This window comes from Thamnophis sirtalis, unplaced genomic scaffold (assembly GCF_051295495.1).
Source record: "Thamnophis sirtalis isolate CommonGarterSnake01/CBP01778 unplaced genomic scaffold, rThaSir2_p1.2 scaffold_6, whole genome shotgun sequence".
NCBI classification, from domain to species: Eukaryota; Metazoa; Chordata; class Lepidosauria; order Squamata; family Natricidae; genus Thamnophis; species Thamnophis sirtalis.
The window spans coordinates 44367883-44390526 of NW_028261386.1; the positions used below are offsets into that span (position 1 = coordinate 44367883).

The window sequence follows — 22644 nt, forward strand, 5'->3', positions numbered from 1 at the left end:
GTTGGGACCTCTTATAATGTCAGTTCTGTTAGAGCTCAGCTTCTATTAGCTCTCTCTCTCAACAAAGAATATAAAAATGCATATCACAATGTAATTAAACATACAGGTAATCCATCCAACAATATAAAAAAAACTTGTCTATTAACAGGACCATATCTACACTACCCCTAAATCCTGGGAGTATATCTATTTTTTCAGGGTCTTCTGGTGTGGCCTGGAGATGGGAGGGTCACAAGAATTTCTGTAAGGATTTCAACCAGAGGCCGTGACAGAGAAGGAAGGTTTCCTAGGTTCTGTTAGATGGCATTGTTTAATTAAGGGCAGTCCAGAACATATCAACTTGGCCAGCTCTTACCAACCAAGTAGATACCATGGAAATGTTATAGACAAAATAAGATTCTTGTTATCAAAATTATGTATTAGATTAGAAACAGGCTTATCTATTACTAAAATTAAAAAATATATACATTGTTAAGACATATTTGAGATCTATAGCACATCAGATAGGAACATTTGAGAATAATTGCATTCAGAGCTATCTTCTATCAAATAAGTTCATATTCAATTAAAACTGTAATGCATTCAGTTTGGTAATTGAAAGATAAAGCAAGTGTTGAAAAAGTGTCAGAGAAACAGAAAAAAATTCAAATGGTGATTCCCTTTTACACAGTTGTTCAGGTTTAGTCTCACCAGCTCGAGATTGACTCAGCTTTTACCTTCCGAGGTGGGTAAAATGAGGACCCAGATTGTTGGGGCAATATGCTGACTCTGTAGACTGCTTAAAAAGCACTGTTAAGTGGTATATAAGTCTAAGTGCTATTGCTATAGGAAAATGCAGAAAAAGCAAAATAAGACTTTTGCTGCAATAAAGAAAGCTATAAATTTGTAAACTTCCTGCCAAAGAGGAAAGTCCCTCTCTCTGTCACACCCACCCACACACACAGAGGGAGGGAAGGAGGGAGAGGGAGAGATGGGGGGGTGTTGACTTGGATTAACTGCTATTCAGCTTAATTTAAAGACAATTTTCAGAACTAGCAGCATTTAAGTACAATTCACAAAGCCAATGTACTTTGGGGATTACAAATTTTCACCTGAAAATTATTTCTGGAATGTTCTAACACAGTACCAACATCCAGGTAATATTTAATCTGGCAACAACAAATAGATTTCAGTTAATTCAGCATTAAAATTTTGCTAGCTTTTATTTTAAGCTGTCTTTTAATTTCTATCTTTTTAGAACCGGGTTTTATCCCCAAGAGGGATTCGTCGATTCCATGCAGCAATGGCAGCTGTATCCACCACATTCTTGATTTTTTCCAACCTCATCTTTCTTGGTGGAAATGATGTTGGCAGAATTTATTGGAACAAGCTCTTCAAAGAAGGCAAGTTAAGTGAAATTGAATTTTTCTTTAAACATTATTAAAGATTCCTGCATGGACATACATTGGTGGTCTATCTTAATCTTGATAGTATAACAACAACAACAACAACAACAACAACAACAACAACAACAATTCTCCTTTGGTTTGTTGCCTTTCAAACTGATTTTTATTTTTACTTTGTTTTATTTGAGATGCATTTTCTACCAATATTGTATTCAGATCCTGATGGTAAAAATTGTAAAAAATACTGCTTTGTGCAGTTTGAATCTAATTTAGTGAATTTATCAAACAGCAAATTGTTTGTTAGAATTAGCATGAAGAGTGAGGTAAAAACTGAGCACTTCATCAGTGAAGGATATATTAGGATAAGAGTTATATTTTATATAATCGAACTGAAGAATTGTAAGATAGTTTTTATAGTCTTTTGGAATTATAACATTGAATGTTCAGAAAGCTATGCAAAGTAGGGCTGTATTGCAATTAGGAGCATGTGAGAGCACAACAGCAACATTTCTGCAGCTGTATTAGTAGGCACATCTTTTCTTAGACTTTCTTAGCTGCCCCCTTGCAAGCAGATGCAGAGTTTGTGTTTTCATATGCTTCACAGCCCTTTGTTTTTGAAATAAAGCATTGCCCAGCCATATATACAATATTCAGATCGTTTGAACTCCTATATTTCATAATTCTTTCTTTTATTTATTGCCTTTTACTCTTTTGTAATTTCAGTATATAAGGAATTTTATTACCAGTTTTAAAAAGTTGTGGGGTTGTTTAGAATTCTTATTACAAGAATTTAGAATTCTTATTCCAATGAATGGCTGATGGAGAATAAAACCTTCAGTAGGCTTATATGTGATATGTGCTTGGCATAAGCAGTTGGTTCCCATTTAACTGATACACAGTGTACACTCACTTTCTTCAGTTCAAGGCTTTGAGATAACAGGGCTACAATTCCCACTGTGTTCAGTTGTCATGGCAGCTCCTTATATTCCTGTGATGCTACACTGAAAGATATTAGATTAATTAGATCTCCTTTAAGGAGATTTTTTCTGAATCTGTTATTCCAAGAAATTAAATTTGTCCTCGTTGTTGTCCTTCAGGAAGATCCTAAATATTTCCAGTCCAATATATATTTTGTGGTACTTATGTCTTTATGAAATGTGTTTGAATCTTGGCACAATTATGACTTTTCATTCAAGCACTTTTATTTCCTTTTGGGCAATTCTGTCTAACATTCAACAATAGACATGTGTTTTTCATGTAATTAGGCACATGATTTTGAATGACAAGATTTGCACAACAATTGGTGTACAAAAGAATGCGCTGTATGGAATCACATACAGAAATTTTTCTGACATGAAGAGGGTCTACCTCTGTTGGAAGTCAAGTAGGATAGTTTTATCTCTTTATCATGATCTTTTCCAGTCCCAAATTGGGCTTGAATTTCTGAGAAATTTCACCAGTCCTATCAAGCCTGGCTTTGCTTTCACAAAATGTATCTGTTAATTTTGACTGGCAGAGCCATTCACTTTAATCTAAATTTGAGTCCAGTTAGAATAAATGAAGTTAGTGAATTGATCAAGAGCAGTTGTTATTCTTTGCAAGAACTTGAAAATAAGGTTAATTGCATGATCAAAAGAACCTCCTGTTATTTACTTCCTGCTATGAATTCTTACTTTTCTATATATGTGTGAACCCAATACTTTTGAGAGAAGCACTTCCATGTATATGCATTTCTTACAATTTTTGGCAGTTTTTTTTTAAAAGTTTAATAGAAAACAAGCAGAATAGGCTTTGGAATGACTGTGACATGGACACACACTGGAAAGAAAATAGGGTATCTCTTGATCTTTGTCACATAGCTATGTGTAACTTGCTCTCTGTTTTGATTCTTTGTATAAAAATAGAAAGCTAGTCATTTTCATGGTAAAATAAGAGTAATATTTTAAAAAATAATTTGCAGACTATTTTTAGAAATAAGACATGAAAGCATGATTTGCTCTAAGATTATCAGAGTGTCTTGGCTGTTCAGGCTTCTGTTGAATGAAATTATTTTGGACAGGCATTGCATTTGCAACTGATCTGGAAGACTGCAATTTTAAATCAAGGAAAGCTGTGTAGATTTATAAGCAGCTATCCTAATCTATATTTATAGATTCTCATTCTGCAGTGGGATTTTTTGCTCTGAAATCTGCAAAAGTTCTGGAATAGTTGCCTTCAATTTTTACCTCAGATTTGACTTCCTTGTTCCATGAAGCCTTGTAGCTAAATACTACTATGCATACTAGAAGGGAAGCAAGATGGATTCTTTCGAATTAGAATGTTAATTAGCCCTCTATTGTTCTCATTGAATAAATTGTGGTGAGGGAAGCTTTGAGATCATCTTATTTAAATTGTAGGAGCTGTACAGGTTATATTGGAGCAAAGGAATTATCATTCCCCAACATGTAGTTAAGGTGTATAGAGATTGACATTTAACAACTGCAGGGGGACCATAATCCACAAGGTACAAATTTGGCTTACATTATTTACCATTAATTACAATTATTTAGAATTGTAATTTCTAGTGAGATGGACTGATGTAACAACATTCGTAAGTTCTGTAAGAAACCGCCAGTGTTTCTCCTCAGAAACACTTACTGAAACTTAGTTACAAACCAATTGCTCTACTTCCAGGTTTTCTTTATCTGAATCATTTTTTAAAAGATGAGAAATAAAGCATCAATAACTATGATGATCAAATGAGACATTTCAAGGATTATTATTTTGGAAATAATTTTGTCCTAGGTTGGCCAGTACATTAGATTGAATATGACAGCAGTCTCCAAGAGGTAGATGTTAGCACCAGTAAAATGGAAAGCTGTTGTCAGTTACCATGTACATATTTTTTTTTTCTTATGATTTGAAAACACCATTAGAAATTGTCATTTGGAATCTACACCTGGGTAATTTCATGTAATTGTATAAAAGTAGAAGTGTTAGATATACCGTATATACTCGAGTATAGGCCGACCCGAATATAAGCCGAGGCACCTAATTTTACCACAAAAAACTGGAAAAGTTATTGACTCGAGTATAAGCCTAGGGTGGGAAATGCAGCAGCTACCGGTAAATTTCAAAAATAAAAATACCGGTAGATACCAATAATGTTTTTGAATATTTATTTCAAAGAAAAACAGTAAACTAGCGGTGTATTCAATGAAATACTTCACTCACCTCATGATGCTGATGTCCCGCTGTGATGATGATGTCCCGTGCAGCCGCGGGAGCGATGTCCCGCCTCCTATGACACACGGCACAGTGATTCCTATCATTGGATCACTGTACTAGAGGAGGTGGGACATCGCTATGTGGCTGCTTGCCATAACAAGGAGGAGGTGGGACATCGTTGCAGAGCGGCAGGAGGGGGAGGAAGGGGAATCGTAAGACAGCCCTGCATTACATTAGAACGTGAGGAGGGGGGATGGTGCGGTGCGCGCTGCGCGGCAAACTGACACAGAGGGAGGGGAAACTCACAGGGGCACTGGGCCATTCACGAGTGTCACCCAGCGGCATGGCCCCGCCCCTTTTTCTCCTCCATTTCGGGCAAATTTTTCACTGACTCGAGTATAAGCCGAGGCGGCTTTTTTCAGCCCAAAAAGTGGGCTGAAAAACTAGGCTTATACTCGAGTATATACAGTAATCATACTAATTATTATGCTGAGGAATAGCAGTAAATGGCCACTAAGAGGTTTATGTAGAAGCTAGCATTTTCCTTTTAAACTTGTTAAATTAAAAGGAGTAATAAATTAGACATTCAGCTGACGTGAATGAAGAGTGTAAAGTTCTGAAAAGATCTGATCATGGACAAAGCTGAGCTAAATAAATGCCTACCACTGGATGAAATCAGAATTAAAATTGAACATGGGTAATTTGTAAATCAAATTGCAGAAATCAGATCTTCTGAACAGCAGGAAACTATTCCACGAATACTTACAATTATCTGAAATGACTAACTAACCTTAGGTAGAACTTCCCAATAACTCTCACAAGGAATGAATGATTTTTAGTCTAGTCATTTGAGGGTGAAGGGCTTGTACACAAATATGATTTTCTTTAACTTTATTTATTTAGAAATTTTCTTCTCTGAAGAAATCAGGTATAAATTTTAGACACACCTAATAGGACAGATTCTAAATTGTTGTGTATTGATTCAGTTCATTACTTTACAGGGAACTTTTATCCAAGGCTTTTTCAACTGCCAAGAGGAATGTAGTTTCATTAATGTACTAAAATATTCAAACTGTTTCAAATGGATTTATCAAGTAAAAGATAATCCCCATTAGGGGGAAAAACACCTTACAGTAGTGGATCATCGTATTATTGTTGTTAGTTGCGAAGTCATGTTCAACCCATGGGCAACATTCCTCCAGGCCATCCTGTCCTCTACTATCCTCTGGAGTCCATTTAAGCTCATGCCTACTGCTTTGGTGACTCTATCCAGACACCTCATTCTCTATCATCTCATTCTTCTTTTGCCCTGAATCTTTCCCAGCATTAGGCTCTTCTCCAGTGAGTCCTTCCTTCTCATTAGGTGGCCAAAATATTTGAGTTTCATGGATCATCATATGATAATGCATAAATACAGAATGTCTGAAAAAATGTCAATCCCTGATATATATGTCTGTTAAATCCTGTTGAATTTGGTCGGCTTATTTATCATCTTGTTCATATTATATTCTGCCTCCACTCTGAGACAAGAGGATGGTAGCAGAACATTTATTAGTGCACAATTCAATCATGGATTGTTGCAAGCAATTTAGTTCATAAGAATTTTGCAATTATTTTTCATTTGGATATCTTATGTATGCTTAATATTTTCCAACAGTATCTATTTATGAGTAATTTTTCTACACTATATAATTTATTTTATGATTACACTATAGTGGATAAGGAGTAATAAAAGTACATTAGATGTGCTATTTGCAAAGCTGTTTTCTTGCAGTCTTGAACTACACATCAACTCAAAGCTTCTTTCTATGTGATTGTTTGTCAGTGTAACCAGGCCAGAACTAATTTATGTATTCAAGAATGACTAATTTATTCCTGCAAGGCTAGTATAAGATACAATTTGAAGATTCTTTAGCTGCAGGGTGAAAAATTTTGACCAGTGAAGATGGATTAGAATCCTACTGCAAAGGAAGATGGGCAATAGATTGAGAGCAATGGAAATACGTTTCTAATAGGAAATTGTGGACTTTGCCATCAGTAGTTCATATTCATTTCCATTTTATGAAGCTTTGCTACTCATTTGAGTGTGTGAGTGTGTGTGTGTGTGAAATATTTTCTATATGATTCATATTTAGATCTGTTGAAACTGCTGTGCAACCATCTACAAACCAAATGAAAACTGTTCAAATTGGTTGGGCCAAGTGATTGCCCCTTTAGTAGGGAGCACACCACCGTCACCTTAAGAGTTGACAGAATACTCCTTAACTCAAGAAAGAATTAATCATCACCCAAACCCTCTCCCTGGAAACCTTGATCAACCTGGAAGGGGTTGAATATGGCTGAATTAACAGGAGAATAATCATTAGTCAGTTTGTCTTTCCTTTGGTGTAACTTTGGCCTTTCAAAAAATGGGTTTTGGAAAAAGTTGTTGGCCTGCACTATGACATACATCTATTATGATACAAACATGCGTTTTGCATGTTTGTATTTTCAGACTTTTTCTGAGGAGCAATTCTCTAGTTCATAGATGAAAAACGTATATAAAGATGGTCTTTTGGTGATGGTTTCATTGTGTCAGAATTCTTTATTCTTCTCTTTGAGTATATTTAATTTGAAGATAAGCATAAAAACAACCTCGGTAATCAACCTTTAAAATACCTAGGATTCTCTTAGAAGCAAAGGCAGTCAACTGGTTTCAAGTGATGATTCCAATGAGTGAGAAGCTTTGATTTACAGACATTAAAATGAAAAGCCAAACAGAACTGCTTTTGGGGGGATTTGCCTTACTTTGTTTGCAAACTTTCAAGATAGATCTTAGCATTGAATCTTGATTAACTTAGTATGGAATACTCAATCTAGTGATCATATTTGACTGGAGATGAAAACCTTTTACATAAACTTGAGTCAAAAAATCTGAGTTGTTGTCAGTGTGCCACTGAAATCTCCTAGGGCATGCTATCTAGGGAACTTTCTGAAGTTTGTGGGAAACATCTATCAGTTCATTTAAATAACAGTTTAGAAGTTATACAAAGGAACAGAAAATCAATGTTAGCTTTAGCTCTGTTCATCTCTTGAAAGAAAAGAATTGGAGGGGAATCAAAGTAATCTTAAATGAGAATTATTTTCTCTTGGTTATTTTTCTTGTAGCGTTCTTAATATTCAGGATATATAAGGGAAATGTATATTGAATCCATAATGGACGCTATTCTGGCCTTGCTTTTTTTTTTTTTTGAAAAGTACTTCTAAAATGTTTTGTTCATTTCTGAGGTAGATTCTTCCCAAACTTATCTTGTTTTACCAGAACCATGTGGTAAAATTACTATAGGGAAAGCAGAAGCATAAATTTAATAAATAAATAGAAATAATTGGATTATCTTAGTAATAACCACATCTTACAAAACCTTGTTTTCATAATACAAAGAGTCAAACATTTAGGCTTAACACTTAGGAAAGATTATAGTTAAAAGAAAATCTTTTTCAGATGATGCAGCTAAACTACCAAATAGTAAAAAGTTGGGGGACATTAGAAAACAGAATGAGGGAGGCACAATGTAGACAAATTTCCAACCAAAGTCAATAAGATCAATTTATTGATTAGATCCTTCATTTTGTGCAGAAGTTTTATGCAGAAAAGACTGCTCTCCAAATAATCAGTCCAGGATATTAGGCTAACCAGGTTTCTGATATCTTTTATGACTGGATGGTATCATTTAAGTGGGGCACCATGAATTGTTTCTAATTGTTTGCATTTTAACTTTTTTATGCCACCCAGAATCATCTGTTGAGATTGTTGGCTATATAAGTCTATTACATAAATTCAACATGTATCCAAGGAACAAAATATTCAGGTGAATCTTCATTAGTTTATTGGAGTTTCTAGCTGGTAAAAAAACCAGTTCCTTGATGAAGTATTGTTTAACCAAACATAGAAAAAAAAATCTCAATTTCTTCCTAGAAATTTTTTTATCCTTAAACATTTTTACCTTATATTTTATGAGAATCAGTTGATTTAGAATGAACATATCATGATGAAAAAGGGATTAACTTTAAAATACATGATTTCCAGAAAAATATTATTAGTAGCTTCTCCATTTGTTCAGGATAGACATTTGTCACAGCAGTGATTCCATTCAGTAATCCAAGATAGCAGCATAACACTCTAAACAGTCCCTCACTAAGTTTCTGGCAAATGGGATTTGGAACTAATCCTTGTTTATAATTCAGTTTGTAGAACCTGCCTTGTGGAATTTTCTTTCTCCTCCCAAGAATCAACTGGTTCCATTGCTTGTAACCTTCAGAAAGGTTGTGATGACCTAATAAAAGATGTTTGGTGAACTCATCCTGGAAAGTGGGGTGTCTGTTTGTTTGCCCCACCCATGTATTTTGTTCTTGATTTGTTGTTGTTGTTTTTATTGATCTACAATTAGTCATTTTTGTGAGTTGAATAGGCATATAATCTTCCTTCCTTCTTATATAACTGTTCATAGTGACAAAGCATTTTTTGAAAGAATTGTATTCATTTCAAAAGGTAACACTTTTTCCTGAAATCAAATTTATATACATAGGGATAGACAAACTATCCCTGGACTAGAACATCTATAAGCCTCAACAGCATAACCTGTAGACAAATTTTATGGATGAAGTTTTCTCAGAGACTGGGAGGACAACTTTGTTTATCTATCCATTTTTAAAGTTTCACCTGCACCACAAATCTTTTTTTTTTAAACCCTCTCAATTGTAATGATTCCTACAAGATGTCCTCAGTTCCTATTGACTTCATGGAAGCATCAGTGTAGTTTCTTGGCAACAATACAGAAGTGATTTGCCACTATCTTCTTCCAGCATGTTTTTCAATAACATTAGTGGTTTCCGATATAGCTACAATCCAGACCTGACCATGTCCTATCTTGTCAGAAAAGTTGTCAAGCTTCATTTCTAGTTGCCATAGTTTACTTCTAGTATTATGTGAGTAGGTTTCCCCTACCTTCTTCCAGACCTTGTTTTGATTTCCCTGTCTAGCTACCAGTACTGGAATTCCCCAGTGATTTTCCCCATTCAGATATTCACCAGGACCAACTCTGCTTAGCATCTGAAATTAGCCAAGTTTATTTAAATGCTGCCATCTGCTGAGGATGAACATGTATATGCCCACACTTTCTTCTTCTTCTCCCCAGTCTTCTATCTATCATCTTCTCCTTCCATGTCTGTTTCACTTTCTCATTTAAAAAAAGAAACAAAATGAAATTGTTATCATGCTTTTGCTGGAATATATTTTTGGATAAAACCCATATTTGGAGATGAAGTAATGGTAATTAGAAATTTGGACTAATTGAACATTGTATTTCTCAGAAAAGTATTCTCTTAATTCAGTACTAAAGTGTTATTAAATACAAATACTATTAAAATGCAGTAATTTGCAGTGCCTGAATAAATAATGTTTTAACAGCACATACAATAATGCCTCTATTTCAAAGGTATTTCTGAATTAGGCATCATTATAGAAAAACTATAATTTTGAATTTGTACCAGGCACTTCTATAGACAAAATTTGACAATTTTAGAAAAGAAGCAGATTGATTTAGAAGAAAATACTCCAGACTGTTGGGCCTTGGCTTTAAAAGTAAATTCATCATGAATTTTGGTTGTTGGCAAACAAGTAGCTAAAATATTTTCAAAATCAATGTTGACATAACTCTGTTAGTCAGAAATTCTACAGCTGAATACTTTATGTATTTAAGGTTCCCAACTGTTTCTAAAGAGAGCATCTGGAAATTTCCAAAGCGTATATCACCCTATCCAAAAAGGCCATGCACTAAGAACTAATATCACCATATCCAAAAAGGCCATGCGCTAAGAACTAATATCACCATATCCAAAAAGGCCATGCGCTAAGAACTAATATCACCATATCCAAAAAGGCCATGCGCTAAGAACTAATGAAATAAATACTTCTTACAACAAAAACGATTGATGAAGATGTTTGAGAAACCTCAGACAGATTGATCCCAGAGGGAATTCCATCCTTCTAAACAGTCTATTTTGTCAGCATATGTAGTAGGGTTCAACTTCTGTTTATAGACTTTCATGCCACCAAAAATAGCTGTTTGACACTTACGTAACCTCAATAGACTGAGGATAATAGACAAATTGAATTATATACTCAGAGCTACCTCACTCAAAATCCCTGGATTTCAAAATCCCTGTTTTTCTAAACATTTTGGAGATACAAGAAATTGGAAACAATATTGCAATGTGTTTCATTTTGTGAGATTTCATAACAGTAGCATAGTTTATTAAGTCAAAAGTTTCTGAGTCAGTTGACTGTCACATCTCCTTGTAACTTTCCATGACAATTACCAAGGCTGTTGCACTAACAAAACTTGGCCTAATTTGAATTAAAATGAGTTTAGGTAACTGGTTTTATTAATAACACCTGGAATTGGGATGGTATCACTCCTTTTAGTATCTGGTTTATCATGAGTATTTTCACATTACAGAAGAAGACCTGCACTCACTGCTATTCTTCCCTATTGTTTTCTTCCAACTTCTGATGAAGCCCCTTGTGATAAGGAGGCATATGCCCAAACATTAAGCCCTCATGAGCAAAATGTTTTGCAGCCCTAAAGGTACTCATTTTCTGTTTTAATTGGTGAATAATGCACCATGCGTCCCTTTCTCCATATGGTGACTATTTTCTGAATTATTTTTGCGTGGAAATATCTGAGGGTTTTTTATTCCCTTCTTTAATTATGCAAATTAAGGGAGAGATGTGAACCATGTCCCGCACTTAGTATTGGAAATATTAATTTCTTTTCGGATTTCAGTATGATATCTTTCCTGCTCCTCATTAAATCAGGTTTTTTTCTTGTTGCCAGACAGCCTTATTAGCCTCATCTAGAAGATGATAGTAGGCAGTTGATGGGAGTATTTCAGGGGTGTTTAGATCTGGCCAATGGGAATGCCCTGGAAACAGCAAAGGACCAGCCTGTGGTGCCTCTGCTAGAGAAAATGGAGCTCGGGAGGGCCATGCGTGGCCCTCCCAGGCTCTGTTTTCAGCCAGGATGGCTTCCTGCAGCCATCTGCCAGTGAAAATGGAGCTCGGGAGGGCCATGAGTGCCTTCTGAGCTCTGTTTTCACTTGCAGAGACCTGCAGAAGGTTTTCTCAGCAGACAAAGGGGCCTGTGGGGGTGCACATGACCCCCTGGCTCCATTTTTTCTAGCAGAGGGCTGCAGGAAGCTGTCCCAGCTGACAATGGGGCCTTGGGGTTGTGCATGCCCCCCCCCTGGGTTCCCTTTTTGCTGGCAGAGCAAAACAAACTAAAAGCAAAACAAAACAAAAGGAGAAATGATTTCCCTTTTGCATTTAAGCATCCAAGAAGGCACAGGGAAGGAGAAAGGGAAAAAGGAAGGACAAAGAAAAAGAAGGAAAGATGGGAAGAGAGCAAGGAAGGAAAAAGAAGGAAAGAGGGGAAGGAAGAAGAAAGAAAGGAGAAGGAAGGAAGGTCCTTGGCCACCAGTAGTCCTGCTGCCCTTTTCTCCATTCCCTTGTCTCCTCCTCCTGATATCTCATCCTGGTCTCTCATCCTATTGTTGAGGATACTTTGGTTACAAAGCCAGGTCTATTTGCGTGGAGAGGGAGCGGGCCTCCCTCTGACCTGCACACTTCACCCTTCCAGACACACCATGAGCAACATGACCAAGGAGAGTGAAAACAATAGCTGCATCCTCGAGAAGATAAGCGCAGCCAGTGCCCCCTCAGGGAAGTGGGGTTGGGCTGGGTTGGGCTCTGCTGTGGGGTCCTGGTGCCCTGGGAGTTGAAGGATTGGACTGGGCATTTGGCCTCCATTACCTAGGACTCTGGACAGTCTGCACCACCATCCAGGGGTCCTCTGAGAAGCCTGAGAGTGATGGCAAGGCTCCTCTGGAGGACAAGGGTTTGGCACTCTCCCTGGTCATGCCTTCCTTCGCTGGAGACAATGGATTTCCCCAGTCCCAACTGGACCACCATATGTGACATGAGTGATCTCAAGCTGGCCACAGCCACCCCAGCTATGCCCACCCCAGCCTCACCCATCCAGCCCTCCAAACACAACTCCCAAAAAATAAATACACCAAAAGTATTTATTTCCCTGTTTGATGTATCCAAACATTATTGTCCATTCTTTAGCAATGTGATAGGTCCCAGGAGTCCCAGAAGAAAAGAAACAGGAATCATCTATAATATATAGTGAGGATTACAACAGCTACTATGTAGGACAAACAGACAGAAGACAAGCAGAGTAGATCCATGAACACCAATTAGCAGTCAGAAGACATGATGAAACTCCTTAATATCACAACACATAGACAGACATAACTGTGACTAACCTAGACAAAGTCCAAAAAAGCTACAGAATTCCTGGAAGCTTAGCACTATGACAAATTGACCATCAACAGACATATAAACATAATTACATGGAATTTTGAAGACTGACCCCACTGGCTTCTCTTATCAGCTGCTTTTTATTTACAATATTCTGGAGAACTGGCAGCGAAAATTTTGAGTAGTTCGGGGACCATCTATTCTCTGCCTCCCAAGTCCCAGCTGATCGGGAGGGAATGGAGATTTTATAGTATCCTTCCCCTGCCATGCCCACAAAGCCACGCACAGAATTGGTAGTAATTTTTTTTTAATCCCACCACTGATTCAGACATTGGGTTTATTGGATGGAAAGCCAGCAACTCATGTTTGAGATGTAGATGTAGATGTAGATAAATTTATTTATAGGCCGCCCTTTTCCCTGAGGGGACTCAGGGCGGCTTACAACGTATAGGGAAGGGAGTACACACAATGACATATAAAAACAGTACGTAATTAAAAATAAAAACAACATTCATTCATCATTCGGGAGGGGACGGATTATAATCTTTAACCCCAGGCCTGACGGGATAGCCAGATCTTGAGGGCTGTGCGGAAGGTCTGGAGGGTGGTGAGGGTACGAATCTCCATGGGGAGATCGTTCCAAAGGGTCGGAGCTACTACTGAAAAGGCTCTCCTCCGCGTAGTTGCCAGTCGACACTGACTGGCGGATGGAACTCGGAGGAGGCCTAATCTATGTGATCTAATAGGTTGCAAGGAGGTAATTGGCGGGAGGCGGTCTCTCAAGTACCCAGATCCACTACCATGGAGGGCTTTATGGGTGGTAAGTAGCACCTTGAAGCACACCCGGAGATCAACAGGTAGCCAGCGCAGCTCGCGGAGGATAGGTGTTATGTGGGCGAACCGAGGTGCACCCACAATCACTCGCACGGCCGCATTCTGTACTAGCTGAAGTCGCCGGATGCTCTTCAAGGGCAGCCCCATGTAGAGCACGTTGCAGTATTCCAGCCTAGAGGTCACAAGGGCACGAGTGACTGTTGTGAGAGCCTCTGGGTTCAGGTAGGGTCGCAACTGGCGCACCAGGCGAACCTGGGCAAATGCCCCCCTGGTCACAGCCGACAGATGATGATCAAAGGTCAGCTGTGGGTCCAGGAGGACTCCCAAGTTGCAAACCCTGTCTGAGGGGTATAATATTTGGCCCCCCAGCCTGAGTGATGGAACACTAGCCAAATAATTGGGAGGGAAACACAACAGCCACTCGGTCTTTTCCGGGTTGAGTACAAGCTTGTTAGCCCTCATCCAGTCCCTAACGGCTTCAAGACCCCGGTTCATCACGTCCACCGCTTCATTGAATTGGCACGGGGCGGACAGATACAACTGGGTATCGTCCGCGTATTGGTGGTATCTTATCCCGTGCTGCCGAATGATCTCGCCCAGCGGTTTCATGTAGATGTTAAATAGTAGGGGGGACAAGACCGACCCCTGCGGCACCCCATATGTTAGGGGCCTAGGGGTCGATCTCTGCCCCCCAATCAACACCGACTGCGACCTGTCCGAGAGGTAGGAGGAGAACCACTGCAAAACAGTGCCTCCCACCCCCACCTCCCGCAGTCGTCGCAGAAGGATGCCATGGTCGATGGTATCGAAAGCCGCCGAGAGGTCAAGGAGAATCAAGATGGAGGCATGGCCTCCATCCCTGGCTCTCCAGAGATCATCGGTCAATGCGACCAAAGCGGTTTCTGTGCTGTAACCAGGCCTGAAGCCAGACTGGAATGGGTCAAGGTAACTGGCTTCCTCCAAGGACCGCTGGAGCTGGGAGGCCACCACCTTCTCAACAACCTTCCCAACAAAGGGGAGGTTGGAGACTGGGCGATAATTGTTAAGAACGGCTGGATCCAAAGATGGTTTCTTCAGGAGGGGTCTCACCACCGCCGCTTTAAGTGCGGAGGGGAAGATCCCCTCCCGAAGGGAGGCAGTAACAACCGCCTGGATCCAGTCCCGTGTCACCTCTCCGCTGTTGGCAACCAGCCAGGAGGGACACGGGTCCAGTACACAAGTGGAGGCACTCACAGCTCTCATGGCCTTGTCCACGTCCCCGGGGGCAACATCCTGAAACTCAACCCAAGCACCCATGGAACAGGGTGAGTTCCCGTTACTTGCCCCAGCTCCTGACAAACAGCAGTTCAAAAGCATGCAAATACAAGTAGATAAATAGATACCACTTTGCTAGGAAAGGAACAAAACTCTGTGAAATCATGCTGACCACATGATTGCAGAAATGTCTTTGGACAGCAGTGGCTCAATGGCCTTAAAACAGAGATGAGCATCAGCCCCTGTAGTTAACAGTGACTAGTGGAGTGAAATCTGCAGGGACTCATTTACCTTACTTTATTGTGTAGCTGATGTACATCTCTGAAATAAACCATTGAGAGATGATGGTGAGGCTCAAAGTGGCTCCCCTCCCCCTTGAAATCTTGAATTAAAAGATGTCGATGCACAATAAATGATACCAAATGTTCTGTGGAGAAATAGGGAGGCATCTGGTGCTCATTTTAAAAAAGCTTTTTCTGTTAAGGGATGAATAAGATGCTAAACACTAGACAATGTTTGCATAAAGATTTAATGTAGCCTCTGACCCTGTTCTACAGCTGTTACAGCAACTCATAAGGTTACTTTCAGTTCCAGAGCATGAAAAGGAGAAACACCTTGTAGTTGTGAGTGAATATATTCCAGAAAGCTGGCATTTATCCTAAAAAATGTAAATGCCTTGGGTAGTATGAATGTATCCTGGGAATCCCTCCATTTAGCCAGGAGGTGCCCATCGATAGTGGTATCTTCTTTTATCTCTGTTTCACAAGCTCCCCTGCAAGAACTGGACTTGAGCTTGAGACAGTAATAGCTTTTCTGATCTTCAATGGCGTAGTGTATATTGATGGTTGGTTAGGATGGTTAGGATGCTATGGCTCAGTGGCTAAGACTCTGAGCTTGTCGATCAGAAAGGTCAGCAGTTCAACGGTTCGAATCCCTAGAGCTGCGTAACAGAATGAGCTCCTGTTACTTGACTCAGCTTCTGCCAACCTAGCAGTTCAAAAGCATGTAAAAATGCAAGTAGAAAAAATAGGAACCACCTTTGGTGAGAAGGTAACAGCGTTCTGTGCACCTTTGGTGTTTAGTCATGCCAGCCACATGACCACGGAGATGTATTCATACAGCGCTGGCTCTTCAGCTTTGAAACAGAGATGAGCACTGTCCCCTAGAGTCAGGAGCTTTTTTTTAAAAAAGTAGCAGAATAGAAATTTATAGTTTGGCTCTTGATTACTAACATTGATTGATTTGAGAACAGAACTCTATCTTGCTAAGTTATAGAAACATAATAAATAATATTGCTACTACTATCAATCAGTTGCACTCCTGGGACTGCATATTATATAATACTATTCTACTTAAAAAAACTATGGGCAAGTGACCCCCTTCAAATTCATTTCTCATGAGGGTGTTGAATGAGATAGCAGGGCACAATCACTCCTCTTTAAAGAGTGTAATTTTTCACCAATTACAGTGGAATGAAAATTAACACTTTACAATTGTTAAAGAATTTGGTTAAAGATGCACCTGTGCAGCGTAGGGGAAAAATATATGGACTGAATTAATTTTTTTACGTTTGAGCTTTAGACCATACATTTCATCTGGCGGTCTTCATAGCCAATGAGTGGAGCATTTTTGTAAAAAACAACACAATATTGCAACCATTTAAAAGCCATAATATGAAGAAAGTGGAAGTGGAAATTGTTTTCTAGTGAAGAAAAAATGATGTTTATCTCACCCTTTTAAAAGAGGAAAAATATATCACTATTTCTACTTCCCAACAATGCTTCATTGTTGAAAAATTAATTTTAACGACAGTTGACTAGATCAAAAGTAGCTTGTAATTGTTCTGAAGAATTAATTTTCTTCACTTTCCAGTGTTAGTTTGTCAGTTTCAGCTTTACTCTTACAATCTTTATCTAAAAAAAGCATTGCGTCGTCAACTGGATGAAAAATTCTAGGAGCTCCAGATCCAACATAATTTGGAGGAAAGATGGCATAGATGCTTAAAAAATATTTTCTGATAATTTTTAAAAGTTTCTTGGTAAAGATGAATTCACATGGAGGAGGCTTGCTTTTTCAGGAATAAGCCCTGCTTACTTGCAAGTTTGATTTTGTCTTTCTGTGGCAGCAGTATCAGCATTTACCAGGCATGTATAGGTCAAAAGATAACCAGAACAGAGGGTAACACTCAAAGCATCTATTTACGCCAAATGTTTTGGAGTACAATTTATATCATTTCCCACCAGCATTTCTAATGGTGAGGTATAAAACCCACTGCTATTTTTTTTAATGCAAGTTACATACTTCAGGTAATTGCCTTTTCCCCAATAAAAATGTAATTGGATTTGTTGCCGCCATTGGTGGTTTTATTAAACTTTTTATCAGTTACTACTTATAATTGATGCATATATATATTCTCAAAATACATCTTTATTTGCAAGGAAATATGAATATTCATCCAACACTTGTCAATCCCAGAACTACTTATAACAATAACCAAAATGCTTACTTTCATTTTGTAACTTCTGCTTTGATTATGCATGCTTCCAATATCACCAATTTAATTTAACACAATCAAGCTTTTAAAAAGATATGAGAATGTAGTAATGGTGCTGTTTGTTGCAAAAGATCATTTCCCCAAAATGACATTTTTTCAAGTAACATAGCCACATGTGCACAAGAACAGTGGATACAAAATGGGAAAGTAGTTGATGTCTAATTAATCTTGTTCTTTTACCATAAATAATATCCTTGTCATGGGCTTAGAAAAAATGGAGTTTTATGAAGTACAATCTGTTTGTTTCTTGCTACCCGTTTTTTAAAAGGAGAGAAGAGGAAACACACCAAGAGGCAAATAATTGTAAATCAGTTTCACCATTTTCATTTATCATGTTTATAGGAGTTTGGAAAGAAAACTAATTAAAATCATTACAAATTCTTTTTGGTTTTGCACATAAATCCACTTGAATATATAATTAGTATCATTAATATGAGAAGAAAAAAGTAAACTTGATGTTCTCAACATATTTTCCTCCATGTTAACCACTTCAGATACTATAGATACAAGGCCCCCAAAGCTGTTTTTCAAAAGGCAATTTGACTTTGTTTGTTTTTTCCTTGAAGATGTTTTGCTTCCCATTCAAGAAGGTTCTTCAGAACTGCACATTTGGGACATCCATGACCTGAAAGACTGAGAATCTCCATAGACATAAGGTCTAATGTTTATTTTATTTTTTTTATTTTTGTTTTGCCGTTCTTACAGCCACAAGATAGGTCTTAATAGTGACTCTAAATTATGTTTGACCATAGTTATCCCTTGTTTTCTTCCAGAGGCACTCTAGATGTCTCTTGATGCTTTTCAGTTTCCATAGCTCCTTCATAAAACACTGTGAGTATCAGGGGTGATGGGCCAAGAGAGGTTTCATGGGCACAATCCTATCCAAGACCGTATCCCACCTCCATATTTTTGGCAGCAACCAATATCTCAGCAGGACCTTGTAGCAGAGCCTCATGTAGAACCCCCAGGAACCTTTGGACTCCTCACTGGGTCCATCAATGATGGAGGTGGACCAATTGAATAGGTCCTGCCTCCCTGCAGCAGGAGGTTACACAAAAGAATTTCAAAGTCACCAGTTACCAACAACAGTCCATGTTCCTGAGGATTTACTTTAAGATTAGAATACAGGATTTTCCTGTTTGGAAATGTATGGTGGTCCTGCATGTTCAGCAGGGATGATGATATGTTGAATGTTCCTTTGGTTTTAATGTAGAATTAATTTATTTCCCAATCTTTCATTATGGCACTTTTATACAGTTATATGGAATCCCCTCCCTTTTTTTTTTCAATGAAGCAAATCTATCCTGTACCGTAGCTATATTTCAAATGTTCAGAGGAAAGTAACAAGCCATTAAGTCACCAGGTTATCCTTAATTTTCTATATATTTGGAAAGTATAAGGTTCAGGAACAACTGGATATAATAATAACAAAATCCAATCAGTTCTTGGAAAGATGGAAGAAGTTAATATGAAACACTAATTTCCTTGTAAAATCCATATTTAAAGACCTTTCGGTTGCAAAGAATAAACAGATTTACTACCAATGTTATTGAAACAGCTATACAGAAATACAGATGGTTAAACAGAGCACCCTTTTAACATTGACACAGGTTTTGTCTGCTTTAACCTTTATTAGAAATCAATGCCTTCCTCTAAAACAGGAACTTATTCTGCAGAACTGGCATTCAGACTATTTCCTTTCCTTATGACTGCACACACAAACTCTGCCCTGACTTTATTTCCTAGAGTTGCTTTTGAAGGTCACTACTGCCTGTTGTCAGTATAGAAGGCACAGTATGTATTAAGCACGTCATTCGTCTCTCCTGGTTGAAAATAATCAATGTCTTCTCTCTTTTGTCCTTGCACCACCCCACCAGTTTTTCTTTGATTCTGTTCCTCTCCAGTCCCACTACTCATCCCAGTTTCTCAGGTCAGGACCAACAAGGCTCCTATTCTCTCTGCCAACTGCTTTCTCCATTGATCTGTTTGCTGCCAACTAAACTTCCTTATTCTTGCACTCCCAGATTGGCTCTCCTGCTGCTTTCAGTAGAAGATGGAATCTCTGCTGAGTAAGCTTTGCTTTTGGGGGGGGTGGGGGGAACCTGTCCTCCGTTCTTCCTTTTTATTTACTGCTGTTGCCAAGAGAGAAAATATCTCCTCATTTTAATCTTGATACTCCCTGCTTACCTTTAAACATTCTAAACTCCTTCTTACTTCTTTAATCTCCCTCAGTTCTAGCTTCCTTTCTTTTTCTGCTTTCCTGCCAAGCTAAAGAACAATTATCCCCTTTATAGATTCCTTTCTTAACTTTCTCTTTCAGTTTAACACACTTCTGCATTTTGACTGCTGAGGAAAAATCCTCTCTCATCCAGATTCTCTCCTTGATATTTTTTTTTTGGCTGCAGTAATAACAGCAGTGCCTGCTATTTATCATGTCCCATCTCCAAGGAGTCTTGTTCTCTGATTTCTATAAGAACAGTGACTTTATGGCAACTTGTATGCCATTGTTTTATAGCCACCCAGTCTCTTTTTGTGGTATGCACAACCATATAAATTTCATTAATAAATGAATGAATATGTTCTTGTTACAGAACTTTGCATAAAAACTTTTAATTCTCTTAGATATTCCTAAACTCTAATCATGATTGAAGTGTGCACGTACACGAGAAATACATTGGCTTTATTCCCACAGTATGCTTAAAGTGCGATATGGTATTGTGGAAACACCAAATCCACAAGTTAATTAACCCCCATCAGATTACATTTAGCCTCAAACAGATGAAATGACACAGTCTCTACCCAGTCAAATTTGTCATGGAAATGTCTAGACCAGGGATGTCAAACTCAATTGCATTGCAGGCTGCATCGTGACGTATCAGGATCATTTTTGCGCTTGTGGAGCCATGATGGGTGTGGCCTGCACAGGCCGTATCTAGCCTGTGGGCTGTGTGTTTGGCACCCCTGGTCTAGACCCACTCAAATAACTTTTTTTCCCAGAAAACAAATTAGAGAGAAAAGGAAGACCCCTTTCTTAGAGAATTAACTGACAAAGTCTAGCAATGTATTTTTTGTTTGCTTGTTTGTTTTATATGCTGTCCTTCTCACTGTTGCAGCAACTTTGTGTGGCTTACAAAATGATAAAAATGTATGAAAGATAATATAAAATGATTAAAATTAAGAAGATTAAATGAACTAAAAAACCAAGAGGACACTCAACACGGGGATCTTAGAAGACATTTTCCAAATATTGATTATCTGCAAGTGTTAAGATGTGAGAATCACTGATGGCTTGCCAAGATGGAAAGTTCTAATGTTATCTTCCTGCAGAAAGTAAGTGGGGATTTTGCATTCCCAAAAGAGTGATTTGGGGCTCAGTTAGTTTGATCACATGCTGTGGGAATCATCAAGAAGAAGATCCGACTAGCTTAAGTGACTCATTGTCACAGTGGTGCATTGTGAATGAAAATGCCTCCTGTGCAGATGTTACCCACTTTAACTGTGGGTTAAAAGCAAACACCTAAATATCATGTAGGACAGCTAAACTTCACTGTATCTTGCTCCTCTGGAACGGGCGGTCTCCCTTCTGGGAATCCACACTACATTCCATCACACACAGGGTTATAATGAAAACTCAGTTCAGATACTATTATTTATAAAAAAAATAATTAAGGAAGATGTTTTAAACTATCTGCAGGGTGTGAGAGCAGAAAAGAAAGGACACATTTCAAACTTGGCAGAACAAAAAAGAAAAGCAATAAAAAAGAAATTGATACTTTTAATCAAACAGCCCATGTTTGATGGATGATACCAGCGAAAGCCAGACAGGAAACTGTACAGCCTTTTTTCTTCCTACTTACTCTTACCAGATATTTAACAAGTAAATAAACACTACAGAAATGGCTCAAGAATCCCCAGAATTTTCTCATGTGAATTAATAAGCATAATAAAACTAGCTCTGAACTGTACCTTGATCAGAAAGCTAAATAAATAAAATAAAGCTTGGAAGTTTTTATTTTGGAGACAAATATTTCAGAAACAATGTATTTTTACAGCAGCTAGTCAAACAGCTCCATAATCTGGGCACAGAAAGACTAGGAGTCGTGCTGGTGCAGTGGTTGGAATGCAAGTATTGCAGGCTATTTCTGCTGACTGCTGGAGGTTTGACACTCACCAGCTCAAGGTTCCATCCTTCCGAGGTCGGTAATTGTTGGAGAAAATATGCTGACTCTGTAAACCACTTTAGAGAGGAGCTGTGAAGTAGTGTATAAGTCTAAGTGCTATTGCTATTATCAAGCAGCTTACATTTCAATGCAAGAGTTCATTTATGTTGATGGAGCCAGTTTCCATCCTTGGGTTTTCAATATCATCTGACACATCAATATCCATTCTCCTCAGGGAAGTGCTTTGGCTGAGCACTTCTTGAGACTAGACATTCCAATTACAAAAATGGCAAGTTAGACTTTCGTTTGGCTGTTTACTGGTTGCCAGTGCTTATTAGACTCAGAATGCATAAGGCCTGCTTGTTTTCAAAGGCAAATAATGAAACTCTGAGATCTCAGGCTCACATTAATAAAATATCCAAACTCTGTACATTCCCTCTAAATCCATTTTGACAATTCTGTTTCATGCATGATAGTACCTTAAATTATAACGACTTGAGTCAAATGAACAGTTGACTGCAAAAGGTGATCCTGCTGTCATTAAGAAAAATAATACTGATTTTATATTTACTCTGATAAAAAAAGATATATTTTTCTAAGTCATTAGAAAATGTGATGGGTGATTGATGATGTGTTTTGGATAATGCTTATCTAAGCATGAGCATAAATGCTGCAAAAACAAGTAGATGTTCTTGTTTTTCCTACTAGAGTTGGATTTAAAATGTCCCCTAGAATTTTTTAAAAGCAAAAATTGACTTTCTATGGCATGTATGCTATTATAATAGAACCGTGTGACCAAAAGGTTGAAACTTGAAACTTGAAAATGTTGACAAATATATGTGTGATTGAGATATAGGCTTTATTAAAAAAAAGAGGGGAAAGTCCATA

General features: G+C 38.2%; 1 protein-coding gene across 2 annotated transcripts in view; it reads left to right on the forward strand.

The window, feature by feature from the left end:
• HHAT (hedgehog acyltransferase) overlaps positions 1 to 22644 on the forward strand; it is a 160028-nt gene that overhangs the window by 123698 nt on the left and 13686 nt on the right. For both annotated transcript variants that reach the window (XM_087717742.1, XM_087717741.1), the window contains exon 10: positions 1238 to 1382. In XM_087717742.1, coding sequence (XP_087573868.1) covers positions 1238 to 1382 — 145 coding nt within the window. The remainder of the gene's footprint in view (positions 1 to 1237; positions 1383 to 22644) is intronic.